The 26313-nt window shown below is 41.9% G+C and overlaps 1 protein-coding gene across 1 annotated transcript in view; it reads right to left on the bottom strand.

The window, feature by feature from the left end:
* Positions 1 to 25386, bottom strand: part of ITIH6 (inter-alpha-trypsin inhibitor heavy chain family member 6) — a 35661-nt gene extending 10275 nt beyond the window's left edge. Inside the window, exons 1-6 of the mRNA XM_066357497.1 lie at positions 25285 to 25386; positions 24012 to 24166; positions 18546 to 18656; positions 17489 to 17736; positions 15222 to 15391; positions 10447 to 10563 (exon numbers count right to left, since the gene is read on the bottom strand). Coding sequence (XP_066213594.1) covers positions 10447 to 10563; positions 15222 to 15391; positions 17489 to 17736; positions 18546 to 18656; positions 24012 to 24166; positions 25285 to 25386 — 903 coding nt within the window. The remainder of the gene's footprint in view (positions 1 to 10446; positions 10564 to 15221; positions 15392 to 17488; positions 17737 to 18545; positions 18657 to 24011; positions 24167 to 25284) is intronic.
* Positions 25387 to 26313: the final 927 nt, after the last annotated feature.

Here is a 26313-nt window from a genome sequence, read left to right as displayed (position 1 = left end):
TTTCTCAAAATCAAAATTTATTTTTTTATTTTCCTTTTTTTCCCCTTATTATTTTTTTCTCTTTGAATTTCATTTTCTTTAATTTTTATCCATTTTATTCTTATTTGTTGTGGGTTCTTTATTTTTTACTTTTTTGTTAGTTTTAGATCTTCTTTCTGTGTTTTTCTTCTGTACTTGTCATATTTTAAAAAATATTATATTTTCATTGTATTTGTTTATTTAAATTATTTTTAGTTGTTTTTTTTGTTAGGGTTCTTAACAATACAACTCTCAAATGTCATCAAAGAAGAAGAAATCAAATACCATGGATACACAAGGCAGATACATAGTTCAGCAAGAAAATAAAAAAAAATCTCCTGAAAAAAAATCTCTACCACATGGAAACCTTAGAGTTAATTAATAGAGAATTCAAAATTGAAGTACTAAATATATTCAGTGAGATGTGAGAAAACACCAATAGGCAACTTAATGAACTCAGAAAACAAATTAATGAACAAAATGAATACCTCACCATGGAGACTGAAACTTTAAAAACAGAGATGAGGAACTCAGTACATGAATTAAAGACTGAGGCAGCAAGTTTAGCTAATAGAACAAACTAGATAAAGGGAAGAATCAGTGACAGCAAAGACAGGCAAGTAGAAATGCTACAGAGAGGAGAGAGACTCACAAATTAAAAAAACTAAAAAAGCTATACAAGAATTGTCTGACTCTATAAAAGCAGTATAAGAATAATGAATATATCAGAAGAAGCAGAGAAGAAGAAGGAAATGGAGAGTCTATTCAAACAAATAATTGGTGAGATTTTTCTCAAACTGATGGAAAGTTAGAGCCTCGAACGCAAGAAGCAAACAGAACGCTGAGTTACCACAACCCAAACAGATGTACTCCAAGGCACATAGTAGTAAAATTGTAAAAAATCAATGACAAAAAAACAATCTTCAAGGTAGCTAGGGAAAAGATGACCATAACATATAAAGGAAATCCCATTAGTTTATCATCAGACTTCTCAGCAGAAACTCTACAAGCCACAAGAGACTGGACCCAAACATTCAGAGTACTGAAAGAGAAGAGTTACCAACCAAGGATACTATATCCATAAAAGTTATCCTTCAAATATAAAGGAGAAATAAAAACTTTTGCAAACATACAGAAGCTGAGGGATTTATCACCAGAAAAACCATATTGCAAGAAATAGTCAAGGAGGTTATTTGACAACATACAAAGAACAAAACAAATTAAAACTATAAGTAAAAGCTCTAACAAGTTCACAATAAAAGCAAAGGTAATCTGTAACAACAATAACATAAAAAGGGAGAGGATGAAAATCAGCAGTAGCAAAGGAGGATGGAGTGCAGAAGCACTCATAAGACAAAGGACACTTGAACATATGAATATTTTCCCCTTAATAACTTAAATGTAACCATCCACGAAAAGCTACTACTGAAACACATAGCTTAAAAAAAGAAGAAACAAGGGAAAAAGGTATGGAATACCACAAAACAGAAACAACTGACAGAAACACAAAAGAGAAGAACCAAGTGAGACACAGAGCTACCAGAAAAGAAGACATAAAATGTCTATAGGAAATCCTCATGTGACAATAGTTACCCTAAATGTAAATGGACTGAACTCACCAATAGAGGCACAGAATAGTAGAACAGATGAAGAGCAAAACCCAGCCACATGCTGCCTTCAAAAGATACATCTTGCCTGACCAGGTGGTGGCGCAGTGGATAGAGTGTGAGACTGGGATGCGGAAGGACCCAGGTTTGAGACCCCGAGGTCACCAGCTTGAGCACGGGTTCATCTGGTTTGAGCAAAAAAGCTCACCAGCTTGAGCCCAAGGTCGCTGCCTCGAGCAAGGTGTTACTTGGTCTGCTGAAGACCCGCGGTCAAGGCACATATGAGAAAACAATCAATGAACAACTAGAGTGTCGCAACAAAAAACTGGTGATTGATGCTTCTCATCTCTCTCCGTTCCTGTCTGTTTGTCCCTGTCTATCCCTCTCTCTGACTCTCTCTCTGTCTCTGTAAAAAAAAAAGACACATCTTAGCTGTAAAGACAAAGTAGATACATTGTGAAAGTTTGGAAAATAATGCTCAAAGCAAATAATATCCAAAGAAAAGCAGGAGTAGCCATACTCATATCTGAAAATGCTGACTTCAAGGCAACAATGGTTACCAGAGACAAAGATTGATATTTCATGATAAAGGGGTTATTGTATCAAGGAGAGAGAATATTTCTTAATATATATACACCAAACCAGGGAGCTCCAAAATATATAAGACATCTACTAACTGAGCTAAAAATAGAAGCAGACAAAATCATAATCATACTTGGAGATTTCAATACACCATAACGCCTTTAGATAGATCATCCAAACAGAAAATCAATAAAGAAATATCAACCCTTGGCCTGACCAGGCAGTGGCGCAGTGGATAGAGCATTGAACTGGGATGCGAAGGACCCAGGTTCAAGACCCCAAGGTCGCCAGCTTGAGCGCAGGCTCATCTGGTTTGAGCAAAGCTCACCAGCTTGGACCCAAGGTTCTGGCTTGAGCAAGGGGTTACTCGGTCTGCTGTAGCCCCACAGTCAAAGCACATATGAGAAAGCAATCAATGAACAACTAAGGTGTCGCAACGAAAAACTGATGATTGATGCTCTCATCTCTCTCCATTCCTGTCTGTCTGTCCCTATCTATCCCTCTCTCTGACTCTCTCCAAAAAAAAAAAAAAAAAAAAAAATGACCTTAAATGACACACTGGACCAAATGGACCTAGTAGACATTTACAGGACATTTCATTTTCAAATGTCAGATTATACATTCTTCTCCAGTGTGCATGGAACATTTTTAAGAATAGACCATATATTGGGCCACAAAATTAACATCAACAAATTTAGGGTGATTGAAATTATGCCAAGCATATTTTATGAACATAAGGCTTTGAAACTTGAATTTAACTGTAAAAAGGAAGTAAAGAAACCCACAAAAATGTGGAAATTAAACAACATGCTTCTAAAAATGATGGGATCAAAGAAGAAATAAAAGCAGAAATTAAAAGATATGTACAGAAAAATGAAAATGATAACACATCATATCAAAATTTCTGGGAACCAGCTAAAGTAGTAATAAGAGGAAAATTTATATCATGACAGGCTTATATCAAGAAATAAGAGATATTATAAGAAAACAACATGACATCACACCTTAAGAAACCAGAAAGAGAAGAACAAAGGCAACCCAAAGTCAGCAGAAGAAAGGAAATAGTAAAAATTAGAGCAGATCAAAATGAAACAAAGAACAAAAAAGCTATAGAAAAAATTAATACACAAAGAGCTAGTTCTTTGAAAAGGTCAATAAAATCGACAAACCACCAGCTAGACTCACTAAGAAAACAAAAGGAAGGACTCACATAACCAAAATCCAAAAGAAAAGAAGAGAAATTACCTCAGACATCATAGATATACAGAAGATCATAGTAGAATATAATGAAAGATTATATGCCACAGAATTCAACAATCTAGAGGAAATGAATAAATTCTTAGAACTATACAATCTTCCTTGGCTGAGTCATGAAGTGGAAAACCTAAATAGACCTAAAAGCAGGGAGAAAACAGAAACAACTATCAAGAACCTCACCAAAAACAAAATCTCAGGGCCAGATGGCTACACTAGTGAATTCTAACAAACGTTCAAAGAAAATTTGGTATCTATCTTTCTCAAAGTCATCCAAAATATAGAGAAAGAAGTAATATTCTCTAACACATTTTATAAGGCCAACATAACCCTTATACCAAAACCTGGCAAGGTCAATACAGAAAAAGAAAACTACATCTCTAATGAATGCACATACAAAATCATAAACAAAATACTAGCAAATCGAAAAAAAAAAAACAAATTAAAAATAATATATCATGATCAATTGTGATTCATTTCAGGAGCAGAAGGATGGTTCAACAAGAGGAAATTGATCAACATAATAAACCACATCAATAAATGTAAAACAAAAATCATATGATTTTATCAATAGATGCAGAAAAGATATTTGATAAGATATAACATCCCTTTACATTTAAGATACTTAATAAAATCAGATTAGAAGGAAAGTACCTCAACATAATGAAGGCCATATATTATAAACTATCAGCTAATATCATACTAAATGTTGATAAATGAAGGCTTTTCCTTTAATATCAGAAATAAGACAAGGCTGCTTACTCTCTCCACTCTTATTCAACGTTCTTCTGGAAGTTTTAGCCAGAGCAGTCAGGCAAGAGAAAGAAATAAAAGGCATCCATATCGGGAAAGAAGAAGTAAAGGTATCACGTTTTGCAGATGACATGATCCTGTATATAGAAAACCCAAAACACTCCATCAAAAATGTTTTAGAAACAATAAACTAATACAGTAAAGTCGTAGGATACAAAATCAATATACAGTACATAAGTCCACTGCTTTCCTATATGCCAACGATGAAACTTCATAAAATGAACTCAAAAAATAATTTCCTTTGCAAATGCTACAAGAAACAATAAAATAACTAGAAATAAACTTAACAAAGGATGTGAAAGAACTACATACTGAAATCTACAAAACATTGTTGAAAGAAATTGAAAAAGATACAATGAAATGGAAAAATATGCCATGTTCATGGATTGGAAGAATCAATATAGTTAAAATAGCCATATTACTCAAGGGAATATACAAATTTCATGCAATCCCCATCCAAATTTCAGTCATTTTTTTTTTTTTTTACAGACACAGTGAGAGAGTCAGAGAGAGGTATAGATAGGGACAGACAGGAACGGAGAGAGATGAAAAGCATCAATCATCAGTTTTTCGTTGCGATACCTTAGTTGTGCATTGATTGCTTTCTCATATGTGCCTTGACCACGGGCCTTCAGCAGACCGAGTGACCCCTTGCTCGAGCCAGCAACCTTGGGTCCAAGCTGGTGAGCTTTTTCTCAAATCAGATGAGCCCACGCTCAAGCTGGCGACCTCGGGGTCTCGAACCTGGGTCTTCCGTATCCCAGTCTGATGCCCTATCCACTGTGCCACTGCCTGGTCAGGCTTAAAGTCATTTTTTAAAGAAATAAAAAATTACCAGGTTTGTATGGAGCTATAAAACACCTGAATAACCAAAGAAGTGTTGAAGAAAGAGAATGAAGCCAGAGGTATCACTCTATTTGACGTGAAATTATATTACACAGCCATGATAATCAAAACAGCATGGTATTGGCAGAAAAACAGGTATACAGACCAATGGAACAGAGTCAAGAGCCCCCCCCAAAAACAAACCCCACATATATATGGACAAAACATCTTCAAGATATTATTCAAAAATACACAATGGAGAAAACAAATCCTCTTCAATAAATGGTGCTGGGAAAATTGGAAAGCCACATGCAAAAGAATGAAACTTAGCTACAGTTTCTCCCCGGCACAAAAATTAATTCAAAATGGATCCAAGACCTAAACATAAGGTCTGAAACAAATTGCATAGATGAAAACATAGGTAATAGACTCATGGATCTTGGCCGTAGAGAACAATTTATGAATTTGACCCCAAAGGCAAGGGAAGTAAAGGCAAAAACTAAATGAATGAGCCTATATCAAACTAAAAAGTTTCTTCACAGGAAAAGAAACTGAAAACAAAACAAATAGGCAGCTAACTAAATGGGAGATGGGATTTGCAAATAACAGCTCTGATAGGGGTTAGTATCCAAAATATATTGAATATAAAGAACTCAAAAAGCTCTGCAACAAACAAGCAAACAATCCAACTGAAAAATGTGGAGAGGACCTAAAAAGACCATTCTCCCAAGAGGACATAGAAATGGTCAAAAGGTATATGAAAAGTTGCTCATCTTCACTAGCTATTTGAGAAATGCAAATCGAAACTGCAATGCAATATCACCTCATACCTGTCAGAATGGCTATTATCAACAAGATAGTTATTAAGAAGTGTTGGAGAGGCTGTGGAGAAAAAGAAACCCTCATTCACTGCTGGTGGAAATGCAAATTAGTACAAGCATTATGGAAGAAAGTATGGTGGTTCCTCAAAAAATTAAAAATAGTTTACCATATGACTCAGCAATTCCTCTACTCAGTATCTACCCCAAAATCTCAAAAACATTAGTGCGTAAAGACACATGCACCCCCATATTCATCGCTGCATTATTCACAGTGATCAAAACATGGAAATGATCAAAGTGTCCCTCAACAGAGGATTGAATAAAGAAGATGTAGTACATATATAGAATGGAATACTACTCAGCTATTAGAAATGATGATATAGTGACATTTATGACAACGTGGATGGACCTTAAGAACAATATACTATGTGAAATAAGTAAATCTGAAAAAGCTAAGAACTGTATGATTTCACACATTGGTGGGGTCTAAAACTGAGACTCGTGGATATAGATAAACGTGAAGTGGTTACCAGGAGGAAGGGGATATGGGGGAGGAGGGGAATGGAGGAAGGTTTAGAGGAAGGGTATAAAGAACTAAAAATAGAAGGTGACAAAAATTGACTTGACTTTGGGTGATGGGTATACAAAATAATAATCAGTTCAAATGCTATAGAAATGTTACCTGAAACTACTTTGTTAAACTTAATTTTCTAAATAAAATTTAAAAGAAAAAGAGAAAATTCTGTCTCTTCACTTGCAGTAACTACATTTCAAGTGACCAGTATTGTCATTGGGCCAGAATACTGTATTGGAACCTCAGAATTTTAAAATATTTCCATCATCAAGAAAATGCTATTAGACAGCAGTAGTCTGCAAAATTCAAGCTCCATGCTTTCACAGAGCTGAGGATCATGTGTTCTAGGGTTCCTGGACCCCAAGACCCAGAATTCAGTGATCCCTGGGCCCTGAAGTTGAAGAGCTTGATGATTCCAGGTCTTTATAGCTGTCTTTCTATGACTTTGCATGCTTGGTCCTGTTCCTTCTAATCTGTTCTTCCACCTCACCCTCTGTTTCTTCCAGGCTGGTCTTCACCAGCTCCCAGATAACCCAGATACGATCTTGTCTCCACAACTATGCTCTTGCTGTGTCCTGTAGATAGCAGACCTTTGCAATTCCCCTTGACTTACTCATTTTTGCGCTGTTCCTTCCCTGGGCAACCCTTCCTTGATTGCCTATTCTGACCCATGCCCTTCACACTAGGACTTTTTATTTTCCAGACTGTTCATGACTGTCTATGTAGAACATTTTCTTCTTTTTATTTTTTTAATTTTATTCAGAAAATTAAATTTAACAGGGTGGCATTGATCAACACAGGTTTAAGGTAAACATTTCCATAGCATGTAAGCTGTTGATTGTGTTTTGTGGCCATCACTCAAAGTCAAATCATTTTCAGTCACTGTACATTTTGTCCCTCTTTACCACCCTCACTTTCAACCACTTCCCTTTTATCTGTGTCCATAAGTCTCATTTTTATATCCCATTTATGTGTGAAATCATACAGTTCTTAGCTTTTTCTGATTCACTTATTCCACTCATTCTCCATCCAGATATTGAGCCCTCTGAGAACAGGACTTAGAATTCCTGGCTCCTTTCTCCATGATACTACTAATCATAGGGCTGGGCACATAGAAGGTTCAGGAAATAGGGTATGTAGGTTCTACTATTAGGTACCATTTACAGGATCCATCTGTGTTCCAGGCACGGTGAAAAATACTCTAGGTGCAATCAGCTCATTTAATCCTCACAGCAACACAATGAAGAAAGTACTAATGTTATCCCCATTTTACAGGTGATGATGCTGAGGCTGAGAGGGGCGGAGTACTTTCTCAAGGTCCCACGCTCACCAGTGATGGACCAGGAACTCACATTCATATATTATATTTGGAACTGCTAAATGCTATGACTTTAAGCACAATATTATATGTTCAACTCTTTATATCAGTATGTATTCTGCCTTTTTCTGCATCTTAAACTGATGGAAGATGATTTGAGTACTTCTAAGTGGATAAGAGTCTTTCCTGCCATGAATTGAGGACAGGTCACACCTTTCTGGAATAGGGAGGTGAGCACCATATTATTGTTTCTGTTGAGAGGGCTGAGACATAGAGGATGGCCTCTCCTGAGACCATCCTGTTAACCAGGGACAGATTATGTTTTTAGAAGTATGTTGTTTAATCTCCTGTTATTCTGAGATTTCCTGCTATTCTTCTGTTACTTATTTTGAGTTAAATTTCACTTAATTTGCCAACATCCTTTGTATGATTTCTATTATTTTAAATTTGTTAAGGTGCATTTTATGGTCTGTGATGTAGTCTATTTCAGCAAATGTTTCAAGCGATACATGTTGAATGAGATGAATGAGTCTTGTGCTGTTGTTGGATGAAGTACTGTGTAGATGTCAATTAAATCCAATTGACTGATGCTGCTGTTCAGTTCAACTATGTCTTTACTGATTTTCTGCCTGCTGGATCTGTCCATTTCTGAAAGAAAGAACGAATTCTCCAACTATAACACGGGCTTCATCCATCTCTCCATGCAATTCCATCAGTTCTTGCCTCGTGTATCTTCACACTCTATTGTTAGCCACATACACGTTAAGGATTGTTATGTTTTCTTGGAGAATTGACCCTTTTATTATTATATATAATGGACCTCTTAAGCCCTTATAATTTATTTGCTCTGAGGTCTATTTTGTTTGAAGTTAATACAGCTGTTCCAGATTTCATTTGATTAGTGCTAGCACGGTACATCTCTTTTTTCCATTCTATCTATTACTTTTAATCTATCAGTGTCTATCTTGAAAAATGGGTTTCTTGTAGATAATGTACAGTTGGGTCTTGTTTGTCTGGTTGTTTATGTTTTGTTTTTAAATGTACTAACCGTCTTAGTCTTTTAATTGGTGTATTTAGACTATTCAAAATTAAAGTGATTGCTAATATAGTTGGATTAGTATTTGCCATATTTTAAACTATTTCTTTTTATCCTCCCCTGTTTTGGTTTTCTACTCTTTTTCTGCCTTCTATGTTTTCAATGGAGTGTTTTATATGTCGATTTTCTTTTGTCTCTTAGCATATCCACTATGTTTTCGCTTTTATTTTTTCCTTAGTGGTTAACCAAGAGTCTGCAGTATGTACTTACAATTAATGCAGGTCCACTTTCAAATATCAGTATACAGCTTCACAAGTAGTGCAAGTACAGACAGTCCCTCACTTACAGTGGTTCAACTTACGATTTTTTCAACGTTATGGTGGCACAAAGGCGATACTCATTTAGCGGAAACTGCACTTCAAATTTTGAATTTTGATCTTTTCTTGGAATAGCAATATGAGGACCAATACTTTCTCGTGATGCTGGGCAGTGGCAGAAAGCCACTGTTCCCAGTCAGCCACACAATCATGTGAGAAAGCAACAGATACTCTACAGTGTTGCCAGTGTTTTTTTGGATACTTTGTGTTGTGTTTTCACATCCCATTATGTCACAAAATGTCAACATGTTTCTGGTGAGAAGAGGAAGGCAATTATTCCTGAGATGATACTGAAGATGACTGCCCAACTGTAGGCTCATGTAAGTGCTTTGAGCACATTGAAAGTAGGCTATGATGTTTGGTAAGTTAGGTGTATTAAATGCATTTTTGACTTATGGTATTTTCACCTTACGATGCGTTTACTGGGTGCATAACACCAACGTAAGTCGAAGAACCTCTGCACCTTGTAACAGGATAGTCCCAATTCTCCTCTCCTGTCCCTTAGATTATTGCTGTCATTAACTTGACTCATCAAAAAGGTATGTCCACTGAATATGTAATTGTTATTATTTTGAATAAATTGTTTTCTGTTACCTCAATTAATTAAGAATAAAATATTTTATATTACTTTCATTTATTCCTCCACTAACACCCTTTCTTTATGTACATCTAAGTACCTGAATTATACTACTTTCCTTCTGTCTGAAAAACTTTTTTCTTTTAAGGACTTCTTTTAACATTTTGAGACCTGTTTGAGGCAGGTCTCCTAATGAGAATTCCCTCAATTTTTGTTTGTCTGATAGTCTTTGTTTCCGTCACTTTGGCAGACAATGATGCTGTACACAGAATTCTAGGCCAGTGTTTTTTTTGTTTATTTTTCCAATTACCACTTTAAATATTTCACTCCAATTTCTTATTGCTTGAATGGTTTTTCAAGACACGTCTAATGCTTATCCTTGTTCTTCTGCAAACAAGGTGTTATTTCCTACGAGTCTTTTTAAAAAGGATTTTCTCTTTGTCTGTGATTTTCTGCAGTTTGAATAGGATGTATCTCTCTGGAGATTATATTGGAACCAGGACCCTAAAGTAGGCCCAGGCCTATAAGTTCCAAGGAAGATGAGATGACAGGGTCCCTGGCCCCAGGGAGCCAGTGTTCCAGCAATCTCTGCTTGCTGAAACTTAAAAGGAAGAGGTACAAAAGGTGTCCAGGTTTCTTATTACCTGCTTCATCTTGGTACCAAACATGGAGCCGCTCACGTCAATAACGAACACCACGTTTTTCTCAACAGGCGGAAGGCCTCTGGGGGCAAAGTAATGAATAAAATAGCCGTCGTAAATCTGGACAAAAGAGGTGAAACCAGAAGAACTGTGAAAGCTGTTCTAAATTACCTCCCCTCATACTCTCCTACATGAAAAACAGCTCTATTCCTTCCTAGGCCTTATCACTGTTTCTAGTTAAATAAGCATTAGTGCCACTGTCTCTTCCCTATCCATCTCCTCCACCAGAACTGTGTCTCTTCTGTTCAGACTGTCAGTCCAGGGCCTGCCCCAGAGCTGTGGAGACTGGCTTGTGGCCCAAGGCTGCAAGGAGCAGGATCTCTGTAATATGTGAGTTCCTGTCCATGAGAGCTGGGCTTGCACAGTCTTGAGGGCCCCTAGGGACATTCTGCCTGGGCTCCAGGAACTGGAACTATTGTTTTAACCTCCCTCTATAGAGTGAGCCTGGGGCCCAGCTCCTTAGCTGCCAGGGTCTGGGAGTTTGCAGGGCCTCCCTCTCCTCCTTAAACCTCCTTTCTGCTGTTGCTGGGCAGAGCAGGCAGGGGAGGAGAGAGCAGAGGCCGAGTGAGCTGTTTGTTCAGAGGGGATTGGTTAGACCAGGTGCAGATGCCTAAGGCTGAGGGGATTTGATTGGCTGCTGCCCCCTCCCCCTACTCCTTGTCTCCCTCTGCACAGACTGGGGGCTGGGATAGCTGAGGGAAGGAGTGGGGGAGCTGGGAGGGCCCTGGGACTAATATCAGCACAGCCTGGAGAACTATGGGCTGGGGGAGGGTCTGAGCTGCCCAGTCGTCTGAAGCTGGCTCTGCCCTGGGATAAACAGCTTTTCTCCTCTCTGCCATTCAGGCATTCTCTGATCACAAGGCTGGACACACTATGTCCTCCGCTCCCAGGGGACCTCAGACAACATGGGAGGCTTCTTGGTCTTCCTCTCCACCCAGCCTTTGCATTCATTCACAAGTGCATGTGCAGGCTCGGTGTCCACACTTTCCTGGCACTCTACAGCAGTTCTCAAAGGCCGGGTCCACCACCTTGCAATGGGCCAAGCCACAGGCAGAGGCCAGACCTCCTCCTCTGTTCTTCCCCTACCTGGGTGAGAGCTCTGGGAAAATAACATACCCACCTCCCTGTGGTCCCGTGCTCATGGTCCCACCCCACACGTCACATCCTATAAGCCAGAGGCACAAGCCAGGTCACCAGCCTCTCACACTCACCTCAGCTCTCGTGTCCTTTCACTCCCAGGAAAGCTCTCCCTCCGTTCCTCACAAAGAAACTTAAGGACACCAGGCCATGTTCCCTGACTGCCACCTTACCCTTCCTCGGAGTCCGCATCCCATATACCTCTTCCCTCTACCGAAAGACAAAAGGGTGCCGTCCTGTGCCCCATGAAGTGCTGGCCCCTAGCACCTCCGCCAGCAGTCAGGCTCCTGCTCTCCAACCCAACAAACACACCCTACAAGGTCTTCTTTAAAATACAAAATTGCTGTGTGCTTTCCATCCATTAAGACAAACCCCACTGATCGCAATCCCACCCAGAGTTAGGCCAGCTTCTCTCCTCCCTGCAGCAGGCCATGGGAATTCCATCAGCACCTGCAAGGCTCTTCCCATCTCCACTTCACTCCTCTGCCCACCGCAGACTGGGCTCCACCTCCACCACACGGCATCCCTTTCCTCACTAAAGGCAACAACGACTGGTTGGTTTCCAAATTCAGTGGGCATGTTTCAGTCCTCATCAAACATACTTCCCTGATGAGTTTCACAACTGATTTCTGTTTCTGCTTCTTCAAGACCCTTCCCCTTGGGATTCGGAGATGGTGTGCTCTCCTCATTCTCCTACCAGCAGTCTGGTCCATCTCCAGTCACTTTTGGGGGCTCCCTTTTCTTCACCTGTCCCTTAAGTGGTGCTTCCCCATAGTTTTGAATCATGGTTTGCAAGAAAACGTTTATGTTTGCGTAGCCCGATAGAGGGAAGTGACAAGACGTTAGAGCTCTGAGCAGGCAGGCTCTTGGCAGTTGGTGGGGCAGACACCCTGACAGCTGAGATCAATAGCTCCGTGAATGGGAATCTTGGCCTCAGCAACTGCCACGCTGGATCTGCTCTTCTGGCTCTACACATTCTCCCTGGGGCTCTCTGGGTTTCAACTGCCAAATTTCCACTCATGACTTCACATCTCTCTCTCCAGTTCAATGTTTTCATTCTTGTCCCCCTGCAACTGCACACCCACTCACTATTGGACCCGTTCCCCTAGCTGTCTGAAGACGCCTCCAATAAATCCTGTCCTAACAATAACTTCCTTTTTTGCCCCATCCCCCATCCAGCCCTGTGTGTCTTTGTCTTTTAAGGCACATCATCCACATGGTCACTCCAGATACAAACCTGAGTGTCACTCCTGAGTTCTCCTGGGCTCCTCCTTCTAACACCTAACCAGCCTCCAACTCCTCATGGTTTCATCTGCTGAATACCTCAGGTTCACCCCTCCTCTCCGTCCAAAAATTACTCAGACCCACTTCAGGACTTCTTTCTCTCATGTGTCCCTGCTTCTATTGTAGCCCCTGCCATCCCATCCATTTCTCTTTGCAGTTCCTGCTCAGTCTGGCCTTTCTAAATACAAGTCTCACAATCCACTCCCTCTCTTGGCTCTCTGATCATGTCAAGACAAATCTCATGTTCCTTGTCGCGCCCCTGCAGCACTGGCGGCCTTCGGTCTCGCCTCTTCCCATTTCTGGTGCTGAAATCAATGCTCCAGCTACTCCAACCTACTTGTCGTGCCCACACACCCCGGGATATGTGCAGACTCCCTTCTTTGTAACATGCAGCCTCAGTTTGCTGGAGTGCCTTTGCCCTCTCACAAACCCCCTCCCAACTTGGTACACTTCTTCGCATTCTTAAAGACCCAGGTCAGTCTTCACTTCCTTCAGGGAGCCTTCTCAGTGACCACCTTCTCCACTCATGACGGCTTCCCTCATAACTTGTGGTGTCATTGAAAGAGCACCTCTTACCCTGTGTCAGAACTGACAATCTCTGTTCCACCCAGAAACAGTGAATAGGATCAGGGTTTGATTCACCCCAGGTTTCCAACATCAGCCAGCAGTGGGCACGACACATATTCGCTTTCTAGGGAGACCTGACCGACTGTATAGAGGGATAATGTGCTGGCCTTTGAAAGATGGGGATACTTTTGTAGGAAAGCGAGGAAAATTGATGGGTTCTTGGTAAGGGGATGCAAGAGTCAGGACACAAATGGGCTGGGAGTGTGGGTCATATTATTCAATGCCTGGTTCCACCTATTCTGCCTGCATTTCTATGTCATATGATGGTGGAAAAGGTAAAGAACAAAGAAGCAGATAGATACCTTAACTCACACACCACAGAACCCCAGGTCAAGGCCACTGCTGCCACCTGCTGGCTGGGTACCCTCAGCTCTATCCTGAGAGGGCAAATTCCTTTCTGTCCCCCTACACAGCAGGCTGCTTGTGCCACACCCCTGTGCTCTGCACATGCTCTTTCTCCTCTCCCTGCATGGAATTCCCATCACCTTCTGCCCAGGTAGAGGCAGACTCTATTCATTTTTCCCGTGCTAATTCAAAGACCAACCCCTTTAGGAAGGCTTTCTTAAAAACCTCCTCAGTGGTATCTGCACATCACCCCTTTCAGATTTATATACATACTTACATTTCATGACTGGGGAGACTCTATGGATATGACCCCTTCAGGACTGGGGAATTCCAGAGGGAGAATAGGTTCTGTGTCCAACTCTTTTCTGAGTTCTCAGAGTCAGCGGGGACAAGGCTGGGTTAGACTAGCTCTGCTTGGTGGAGATGTGCTCACAAATGAATTAATGAACACATAAGTGCAGGAGGAGAGGTGAAACCAAAGCTCTACATTCGCCCAGAGAAGACAGAGAAACTGTGAGGAAGGTGAGGTCATCAGGAAGGTGGCATTTGAGCAAGGACTTTAAGGACAAGGAGTACACTGACCCATGAAGGAAAGGGGAAAGATGATATTCGCAGGAGACCAGATGGTATGAGCAAATGTTCATACACAGACGAATGGCAGGGTTAGGTCTTTTAGCAGAATGGTGTGTGGTGTAGTGGGGGTGGCATCTGGACGACCATTGGGTGTTGGAGGCAGTGAGAGGTGTGGCGGGAAAGGTTGTCCGGGACGAGGCATCTCAGCAGGCTATGCAAGCATTCTCATAAAGCCAAGGGTCTTGAATCAGTGCTTCGATTCTCTAGCAGTGCAAGAGATCTCCACTCGTCCTTCATGAGTATGAGGGCTCAGAATTTAAGAGTTTCCTGTTTAGGTAAATGGCTCAAATAAAACAGAAAGAACTTTGAAAACTTGGATGCAGCAGGAAAGTCCAAGAGAATATTGGGGCATCAAAGGTGCAGAAAGTGTGAGAGCCTGTGAATGTGAAACTTATTACTGGCCAATAATTCACTTTCCAAAGGACTGGCTAAGACAGAGCTATGACTTGATTCAATGAGGAACGATTCATTTGGAACTGGATTCCTTTTGTACCGTTCCAGGTCCACCACTTTTGGGGAGCACATGAGTCTCTCCAGCAGTGAAGTTGTGTCACCACACAGCTTCCTGTGTTTGTTCACTAGAACTCCCTGAGCCCTGGGAGGACGACATGAGCAACTTGAAGCAGCCAGATTGTTGCCCAGACCTGTGTGACTCCAGAGCTCATGCTCTCTCCATTGCCCTGGCCCCTCACCTGCACGTCGCCAATGATGTCCTCCATGACTACATCGTACTGGACCACAAAGTCAGCCATAATGCCTGAGCTGGAGAAGGCAGACTGGTCTTGCAGTGTTGGGCAGAAGGTGATTCGGACACAAGTCTCTCCCCTCTCAATTCTGGTGGATGGGGGCGAGCCAGCTGCACCTATATGAGTGAGGAGGGTTGGGGTGGGATGGCAGGGAGGGCTCACTAAGAGGAAGCCAGGCAAAGGTACATCAAAAGGAGCAATATCTAGGGAAGGTGAGCAGAAAGCCCTACACCGCCTGCTGCTCCTCCTCCCTACAATGCCCTTCCACCTGCTCACATGTCAGACTCCTCCCTCTCCAAATCCTAAAACCAGCTCCACCTCCTCCAGCAAGCCCACCCAGCCTGGCAGATCCAGCCCTTCCTTCAGCTTCCGGTCTCTGGCAGTCTGACCCGCACGCACAACCTTGCCCGGGCTCAGCTGCCATGCATCCTGAGCCCCAGCGTCCTGTCCCCAGGTAGACCAGCAGCCTGTGTCTCCTGCCAGAGAGGCTGTGTGTTGTGTGTTGTAAGGAGAGTAAGACACACTCATGGGGCCTAGGTTTCCTCCTGTGCCCCTCACTACTGTGGCAGACTGTGGTCTGTCAAGGCTCTGCTTCCAAGATTCATGTGCGTTCTTCCCCCTCTGCCTTCTGACTCTGAGAATCCTGTGTGTGAATATGCCTTTTAGCGCCTCATGAAAACACAGATGAATTTCTGGTCCCGGATGTTTGCTGAGCTGGTCATAAGATCAACTCCTCTGGAATTTCAGTTGAAGACACATGTCTATTTAGACATGTCTGTGTGCCTCTTTTTTTTTTCCTCCCAGAATATGGGAACTTGGGAATTCTGCCACCCCCCTTTTCTGCTACAGCTGTCAGGAAGCTTAGGGGCAAACTGAGGCCCCATACTCTCGAAGGCGCCTGCTTACATACATTCCCTTGACTTCCTTCCTCTCAGAGATCTTTGTTCTGTTTTTATCCCCACAGGATTGGCTCTACCCTCCCTTTTAACCTTTAAGGAGCAGGGGGAGGGAGCGGCTAGTTTTAGCTTTGGGTGGAAGAGTGCAGGCTCCATGGACTCAGATGCTGCCTGTGAGGCCCTGGAAAATTATTTACACTCTCTAAGCCTCAGTCTCCACAGGAGTAGGAAGGGAATGATAATAGCTCCTATTTCATTGACAGTGTTTGTGGGGATTAAACCACCATGGTTGGTTCTTAGTAATTGCTCAATAATTCTAACGATTGCAGTTTTCATCAAATCTTCAGTATTCTGCACCAGTGATTAGCAGGAAGGGATTTTCTCAAATTCCCACCATGCCCCTGGGCCACAGATGGCACCTCCTCATTGTGCAGGTGGGAAAAGTGAAAGCAGAGCATTTGAGTCACCTGCCTGCACCCCCACCTCAGGGGAAGGTCAGAGCTGAGATTTGAACCCATGTTTCGTATGTCTGTCTCTCCTCTGGTGTACCACACGTTCGCTCTGGATTATCAGGGTCACATTAGGCAGGAACTCTGAGCTAAACAGGTTGGTGAGGATGGCCACATGACGGGAGTGATTTCTCTGAGCCTGTGTACTCATCTCTCAGAGGAGGTAGGAAGGCCAGGTCAGTGTTTCTCTGACCTGGCCAGACATCAAGTTCGCCTAGAAACTGGTCAGAAACAGATGATTGGGCTACTCCCCAGCTACTGAGGGTAGGGTCCAGGAATCTATATTTCCAACGTAGTGGTTCTGGTGTAGTCAGTCTGGCCTTCAAACACGTCTAGATGAAACTTAGAGCAAGGCTGCAGCCAGGACGTCCGTCTGGCCCACAGAGCCTGAGACGATATCCTCAAGGACAGCCTGCACTTCCTGCTGTCCTCCCACTGCCCTCCCCTTCCCAGTGCTGATTCCCAGCAAAGCAAGCTTTGGCTTTTTTATCCCTCAGCATTGTCAATACATGATTTCATCGAGCCCACCCAGCAATCCCTCCCCTAGTCTTTATTTTTTCATGACGAAAATCACAGCTCTGGGCAGTGGCTAGAGTTTCTATGTCATGTAGCTTGCATGGATCTGACTGAGCTTATACCCCTAAAAATTTTAACTCCTAACATGTTCTCTTTTCATTGTTTGGAATGGGAGGAATCCTGTCAGTGAGCACAGAGCAGAAATGGTACCAGAGGGAAGCTCAGGGTAAAGGGGAATGTTCTCATTCAGAGAAGGCCAGTTTTACTGTTGACCAGTAGTTCTGCCACATACTTGTGTGAGTGTTGCTTCCTAGGCGACTGGTCTTCAGAGGTGGTACGTGAACATAGCCAATGCCTGTCCTTTCTGAGACTGTGACCTCTACACTTAGCCTTGGCACCAATTGGCCAGGCCTTAGGCTCACCACCAGCTGGTATTGGCTCTGGTGCCGCTGCAGCAGTTCCTCATAGGTGAGGGAAAAAGTCACCTCTGTCCCTGCTGCCAGGCTGGTGGAGATGCGGAACTTTTCTGAATCTCGGTCCCTGGGCATGAAAGGGAAGAGGATCGAAAGGGGTTGGGATGTTGTGAGCAGGTGGTGAACTCTTAGATGACTTAGTTCTGCCCATCCTTGTTCTGTTCCCAGCAGACCTGACAAGGCTTCTAGTTTTATGGAGTCCCTTGCCCACAGTTAGCCAACCAGTCATTAATCTGTCTCTTTCCTTCATTCATCCTCCTGGATATTCTTCCTGAGAAATTCTTTGACAGAAATTCTATCATAAGGAAATTCTGTCAGTGAAAATCTGAATCCAGACTAGAAGAATAAGGGGCTAATGATTTATTTTACAAATAGAGTTTTCAGTTTACACAGGATGCCTCTTCCCCTTCAAAAAGCCCCTCACGCCCACTCCTCTCCTATGCCTAAGCTTGTCTCAATATGCTGTAGCCAAACCTAATATTTATGTGCTTGATGAAACTCCTTTGGAAGCTAGGAGGAAACATTGAAAGAAGACAATACATTTCTGCCAGCAGAATGGAACTCAGGAAACAGGATTTGTTTTAGAAAAATCTCACTTAAACATAACCTTACCGGAAGGTGCCAATTCTTAAACAAGCCACATCCTGCTAGTCGGAGGAAAGTAGAAGTGGGGAAGTAAATTCCCATGTATTGAACACCTACTTTCTTACAGGATTTTATATTCATTAGCTCACATCATCTTTATGTAATCCTATAAAGTAGAGATCACTGTCCCGACCTTATAAGTAGAGACTGAGACCCAGAGAGAATATGTGTCAGCCCCAGAATACACAGCTAAAATGAACTTGCCATTCTTTAGGTTGGATGGTGCCTTACCTGATGCCTACATGAGCAGCTGTCTTTCCTTGCTGATGGGCTTCCTCATAGATTTTCTTTGCCTGGTGCTTGTCTTTGACTTCTGCAATGTAGACTTTATTGTTGATGGTCCTGATGAAGCAGAAAAGAGGAAGGACAGACAGAGGCAGATAAATAAAAAAAAAATGGTCAGAGCCAGAAAGGCAAAAAGACACATAAAGAAGATGAAGGAGGAATATGTAGGATGGGGAGAGAAAAAGAACAAAATATTGATAGTATCATAAAGCCAGAGTGAGAGCAGGACCAAGAGAAGAAAAGAGGCAAGGGAGATAAAACCAGATGAAGCAGATATAATTATCTCCATTTGTCTTATGGGGAAATAGAAACCAGTAGTTGGCATATGGGTCACCTGGTGTTAGGACTTTATCTGTCCCAAAGTGTTGAATAAATTCTATGTTTTGGCACATAAAATAATTTTAGGTGGGACACAACTGATCATTTATTATAATTGTTATGTATTTACTGTAATGTGCATTAAACATATAAGTAGCATATTGAACCCATGAGCTCACAGTTATTGTTGCTTAAGAAAAGACTAACTTGGGTAATCTTAAAAAGTGTATATATTTAAAGAAAATATGTTAAGTAAATGATATGGTAGGTGGTACAGGTGGTGCAAATTGTGAAAGCAGAATGGAAATCTTTGCAAAGGCATCTGGATCTGACTAGAGAGGGGTCTTTGACCTCAGGAAGCTCAAACTTGTTTGCCCCTGTTTTTCCTATTGCTCTAAAGAAGGTAATAGAGCACAAAGGGCTTCAAAGAAGAGGAGAGCACTTTTGCTCAAGTTTTTAAGAAAGGGTCTTAGTAGATGTGGCCTTGGTGCTGGGCCTGAAAGAAAGGAGCATCTGGATAAATGATCCTCACTGGCCTTGTCTTCTCAGACTCCTTTGTTGGCTTTTTTCTTCCTCTGTTCTTGACCTTTTCTTCTTCTATCCTCCCCTTACCTTCCTCTGCTCTTTCTATAGTCATTCTCCAGGTGAGGTTATCTAGCCCATGACTTTGAATATCATTTATACATAGATTACTCCTAAATCTATATATCTCAAGTGTGGAACTATCCTCTGAACTCCACACCTATATATCCAACTGCTTACTTGATACCTCCACTAGAATGTCCAATAGGCACCTAAAGCTTAACATCCAAAACTGAGTTCCTGGTATCTCTGCCACCTCCCTAATCTGCTTCTCTCTTCATTTTCCTTATCTCAAGAAATAGTTATTCAGCTGAAAATATTAGAGTCATGCTTGACTCCCTTCTTCCTTTCACACTCCACATCTAATCCATCAGGGAATTTTTGACTCTATCTTTAGATACAGTCATAAAAAATACTTCCCACCACTCCCACAATTGCTACCCTGATTCCAAGCTACCAACATCTTTTGCTCAGATAGATTGAATAGCTTTGACCCCTTATTATCTATTCTTTTCACAGTATTAAGAGAGATCCTGTTATATCCTAAATCAGTGTCCCTTTTTGGCTCAACACTCTCTGTGGATCCCATCTCAACTCAGAGTAAAAGCCAAAGTCTTCACCAGGGCTTCCATGGTTCTATAGAGTCTAACTCACTGCCACTTCTTTAATTTCATCTCCTCCTACACTTTCCCTATTCATTCTGCACCAGCCACACTGGCTTCTTTGCTGTTTCTTGAATTTGTTCAGCATACTCCTGACTTAGAAAATTTGCAGTTACCATTCCTTTTGCCTGGAACACTCTTCCTCCAGATCTTTGCAAGACTTATACCCTCTCTTCTTTCAGGTCTTTGTTCAAATGTCATTTTGTCAGAGAGATATTCTTGATCACTCTAAAATAACACTTTCTTTATACATTTTGGCTATTAACCCCTTATTGGAGCTGTTGTTTGCAAATATCATCTGTTATTTAGTTGGCTGCCTATTTGTTCTGTTGTCAGTGTTGGAGAGGTTGTGGAGTAAAAAGAACCCTCACTCATTGTTGGTGGGAATGCAAATTAGTACAACCATTATGGAAGAAAGTATGGTGGTTCCTCAAAAAACTAACTGGGTATCTAACCCTCTACTGGGTATCTAACCCCAAAACTTGAAAACATAGGTACATAAAGACACATGCACCCACATGTTCATTGCAGCATTATTTACAGTGGCCAAAACATGGAAACAACCAAAGTGTTCCTCAACAGAGGATTGGATACAGAAGATGTGGTACATATATACAATGGAATACTATTCAGCCATAAGAAATGATGGCATAGAGATATTTACAACAACATGGATGGACCATGAGAACATTATACTGAGTGAAATAAGTAAATCTGAAAAAGCTAAGAACTGTATGATTTCACACATAGGTGGGATATAAAACTGAGACTCATGGGCATAGATAAAAGTGAAGTGCTTATCAGGGGGAAAAAGATGTGGGGTAGGGAGAAGGGGAAGGGTCCAAAGAGGGACAAATATAAGGTAATGGAAAATGATTTGACTTTGGGTGATGGATATACAACATAATCAACAGCTCAAATGCTATAAAAACGTTTACCTGAAATGTATGTACTCTTATTGATCAATGTCACCCTGTTAAATTTAATTTTCTAAATAACATTAAAACATAACACTTTCCCCCTCAGTCTATTTCCCTTGCTCTACCTTCTTTTTTTTTTTGTCACACTTCTCATCCACAAACTGGCATATACTTCCTTTTTTATTTTTTCCTTGTCTCTTTTCTCCACTGGACTATGAGCTTCTTGAGGGAAGGGATTTTGTCGTTTTATTTGCTGCTGTATCCCCCGTGCCTAGAGTATGGCTTTTCACACAGCAGGCACTCAATAATTCTTTGTGCAATAAGCATTGCAGACAGACAGACAACAGGAAAACACAGAATATGTTTTGGGGAACAGCAAGTAGTTAGTCAGATTTGGATGGAGCAGAGGGACAGGGAAAGGATACGGTATGGAGAGCAGTTTGGAGTGGTTGGATAGGCCTAGAAGATAAGGAACTTTGAACACCAGACTCAATAAACTCATATGGCAGTGAAACCTTTAGGTATGAAGAAAGAGAGTCATAGATAAATCTTGAAAAGTGGAAAGTTTGGTCAAAGCTATCCTTTATGAAGTGATAGATAGTTCAGTGTATTAGAGAACGTTAGTGTAACTCTGTAAGAGGCAAGAACAACAATCTCTATTTTACAAATAGAGGAACTGAGGCACAGGTGTTGGGGTGGTGGTGTGGGAGAAAATTATTTTACCAAAGCAGCAGCTTCTAGGAACATTTGAGGAGGGTAGGCAGATTGCAAAAGAGACCACTTGGCACTGTTTCTAGGCAGCTGACACAGACTAGTGGCTGGGCTAATGTGGGGGTGGGCCAGGCTGGCACTGCCCCAAAGTCTCTTGGGGGTGTGAGGGTGTAGGGTGGAGCTGGTCTGGCAGCAACACACTGGGGTCTGTGTGTGTGTGTTGCCTCCAGCCAGCATACTTTCCAGAGTCTGCCCAAAACATTTCCTCCAGGCTGCTTTGCTCATTTTTTTTCTTTTGGTGGTTTTCTATTGAAGCAAAAATCCAAATTCTGCTTGACTTCTTGGCCATTGCATCATTTAACCAATAAGTTTTCTGGTGAGCCCCCATATTCTAAATTTGTTTGCCTTTGGTCCCACCTGATGTCCCCCATGCAGTGATCCTGGTCCCTTCAAATCTTACCTATATGAAAATTCTGTTTCCAGGAAGCCCTCCTTGACTACCTCGTACCTCTTCCTGAGCTTCCTGGCCAGAGACACACCTCTCAATTCCTCCAACCAACCTGTCCTCTCTGCCGGGTAGTGCCATCTGCCCGTCAAGGCCAAGAGATTCTTGATGGCCAAGCCCAGATTCCAGGCCTGCTGTTGAGGCTCACGGGCTGTTTATTGCACAAGGCCCCCCGCCTTCGGTGCAGGAGTCCGAGCTAGGGCTGAAACTCTGTCTGTGCCAGCCTCACTCATTTGCCAAATCTGAGTCCCTCTCACCAAAGCCAAGCACCTTTTCTTAACTCACACTAAGGTGCTATATGGGCTAATGAGGCACTCGATAGCTTCCCTTTATGTGCTCCCCTTCCTACAGTCACCATCTCAAGGAAGGCACTGTCATCTACCGGGTCAGACAAGTTGAAATCAGTTTACTTATTACCCATATACATCAGGCTGTTTCTTCCCTGTTATGGTCTCTTAAATCCCACTGTGACTGTACTGCTCTAGCCCTCAGCATCCCTCATGTGAATGTTGCTCCAGTTTCCTTAGTGAGCTCCCTGCTTTCCAGCTGACCCCACTAGTCCACCATCACTCCTTGCTTAAAACTTTGCCATGTATTATCATTGTGGGCCACAGTTATTTCTAAAGTGGGGCGCTCATGCTTCATGGAGTGCTAGGGACAAACTATGAGGGCGTGGTAAAGGAATAACATTCTACTTACATGGTTTTTCTTCCTCGTCCTTCATTTATATTTTTGCATATGCTTTATAATGTACCTACTATACTTGTTCAGTAATATATTTATATAATTGATAAACTAATAAATATATGTATTTGGAGAGCACATGATCACGTTTTTCCTAGTGGGTGCCTAAATACAAGATGGTTTGGAGACAATTAAGTACTAAGTAGTTACTTGGTCTGGAATTGGAAGCCCTCCACTACCTAGTCTTTCCTTACTTCTCCAGTCTCATTTCTGACCTCTGGGTACCCCAGCTTGCGCCCTCCACTCCAGTGATACTGAGGCACTTTCCATTCCCTTAATGAAGAAACATTTGCTCCTGTACTCCTTTTGCCAAAATTCACCAGCACTGTCCTAGCCCTGGTTGCCTGGAGAACATCTCATATTTCAAACCTTACTTTAGGTGTTACCTTACCTTTGTGAGGTTTGCTCTGACTGTCTAGGGGTGAGGAATTGACCACTATTTCCTGATAGGCCTCACCATTCCTACCATCCTGTATTCAGAATTCTCTTTATTCTCAGCGTACTTTATTAAAACTATCTGCTTCCTTTCTCAAGTCCCCCATTAGACCACATACTCTCTGGGAGCAGGGAACATATGCAATTCATCTTTCTCTTTCTGTAGTAACCAGTGCAGTTTAACTCACACAGTTAGCATCAGTAAATGTTTGTTAAAAAAAACACAATCAAGCTAATATTGGGACTTATTATGTGCCCAGCACGGATTTTAGCATGTATTTTCACATATATTATTAACTCATTTAATCCTTGAAGATGGATTCTAATTTTATCCCTATTTTACTGATGTGTGAAATGAGACTCTGAGAAATAACTTTTTCTCAGTTCCATAGCTGGCAGAGCCAGGACTCAAACTCAAGAAATCTGATCTCAGAGTGCATGCTCTTCATCACTGTGCTCTGTTCAAAAAACAAACAAAAGGATGAACACATGTACACACGAATGAATATATCGGTGAGGTTGAAGGCAGACTTACATTGTGAAATTAGAGATAAAGGCAAGGCGAGGCAGATCCAGGTCAAAGATAGCTTCCTGAGCTTCAGCATGTGGATTGAGCAGGACCGAGGTGACCGAGGTGTGGGCATAGCGGGAAACCACAGTAGAACGCATGGAATAACTGGTCATCAGCAGCTAAGACAGAAGGCAGGGAGGTAGTTTAGATAGATTTTATCCTTGGCCTAGATAGACTAGTGTTTGGGAACCCAGGAACTACTGGACAGGCCTCAGGGTCCAAGTGGAGAAATTGAGGTCTATAGAGGGCAAACAACCTCTGTCACCCATTTCGTGGATGTGCCTAATGTTTCAGAGAACTTTACCAAGTCTCAGAAATAAAGATTCACAGAAGATCACAAGCCAAGAGACCCTTGAATAAGTGCATCTCCAACTTTAATGTACACATCAATCTAGTGGAGATCTTGTTAATATGCAGATTCTCATTCAGCAATTCTGGGGTGGGGCCTGAGATTCTACCTTTCTAAAAAGCTCCAATTTTACTTTGAGTAGCAAGGCCTTAGAATACTACAGAGCAGCTGTCATTCATTGAGCCATGCTCTGTGCAAGGCAATATATATGTGTATGTGTGTGTGTGTGTGTGTGTGTGTGTGTGTGTGTGTGTGTGTATGTGTGTGTATGTATTCATTTTTAATCTCTCAGGTGCAAAGAATTGCACTTCATAAGTGCAATCATACACCTAAAGCATAATGAGCATTTGGCATACATAATCTTATTTAATCCCCACACTGGCTCTATGAACTTCATACTATTATTGTCCACATTTTATGGATGTGTTAACTGGGTCCAGCGACTGAGGTCACACAGCAAATAAAAATTTATCTTCCTCCTCGTCTTTCCGGAGGCCATGATCTTCACATCTACCCACACATAATGCACGTCTAGTGTATTCTCAGTGGGAGACAGTGAGAAACTAGGGCATTTGGGATCAGATAGACCTAGGTTCATCTTCTGGTTCTGCCACTTCTTGTGTCCTAACCTCTGAGCCTCTGTATCCTCCTCTAAGCAATGGGGTTAATTGAGCCTACCCTCACAGGGATGCTCTCAGGACTCAGTGAAATCGTAACTCTAAAGTTCCTAATGCAACACCTGACATATGCTCAGCTTTATTCTGGTCCCAGATTATCAGTCGTGAGTCTGAGAAAACAGACTGAATAACTTTCTCCTATCCCCTCCTCTCCAAGGAGCTAATTTTCTCAAAAACGCCAGAAGCTTTGTTCCCTCATCCCAAAACTGACCTTTGTGCTTGATGAGGGGGGGCCAGGAGGTCTCTGGTATGTCAGTTCAAGGAGAATAGTCAGAAAAATGCTGACACTGATGAGGCATCTCCACCCAGACATGATGCCACCTCTGGTCTGGGTTTGTTGTTCACGTCCAGAAGGTCTGAGCCCAATCTCTAAACCCTTGCTCTTTTAAACCTCAAGGTACTCCTTCTCTTGAGAGGGAGGGACTATCCTCAAGGTTGGGGAAGTCTCTGAATGTAGCATTGAGGCCCACACAAGCCAGGATTGTCCAGGAGCTGGGGCTGGCATCTTGCCTGGAGAAAGGTCAGTTTCATACCTCCCTTTTTCCCCTCATCTAGCTGTAAGATGAATGGAAGCTAAACATACTAAAGTTCTGGGTCTGTCTGTTTGCTGTGTTGGTTCAGGGTGTGGTTTTTCTTTCCTATAAACATCCACAGAAGCCCAGTAACTGAGGCTAGAGAAAGGTTACTTAGCATTGATCATCTTAAAAAGGCAACAGATATAAGAGAGTTGGTGGAGAAAGGTCCCAATCCTGGTCCTTCCTGGCACTGACTTTAACTTTGAGATCAGAGGGACTTATTTAAAGTCTCATTAAAATTAAGGGTCTCACAGACATGGGACATGCAGTCTCCAGAATGGTCAGAGGCCAAGACAAGCTAGGGAAATTCTGAGAATATAACAGAGTGGTTCAAAATAGAAGTACTGGATTCAGACCATCTGGATTTGAATCTCAGTTCTGTTAGTTACTGACTATAATATTGAGCATGTTAATTAACTGCTCTGTAACCTCAGTTTCCTCATCTATAAAATGAGATAATAATAGCATCTATTTCATAAAGTTGTTATGAAGATTGAGGTTGTATTTTCAGAATACTTCACTGTGATATTATCTATAGCAGACTGGTACTGGTCCATCAGAAATATCATGCCATTCCACAAAAGAGTTAACCACCCTGATATTGTATAAAGATTATATACCCAATGATTATAGACTCTATATTCTTTATACAATATCAGGGGGGT

This window comes from Saccopteryx leptura, chromosome X, assembly GCF_036850995.1.
Source record: "Saccopteryx leptura isolate mSacLep1 chromosome X, mSacLep1_pri_phased_curated, whole genome shotgun sequence".
Lineage (NCBI taxonomy): Eukaryota > Metazoa > Chordata > Mammalia > Chiroptera > Emballonuridae > Saccopteryx > Saccopteryx leptura.
The sequence above is the reverse complement of the archived record's forward strand: the minus strand, read 5'-3'. Positions and strand labels throughout refer to the sequence as shown.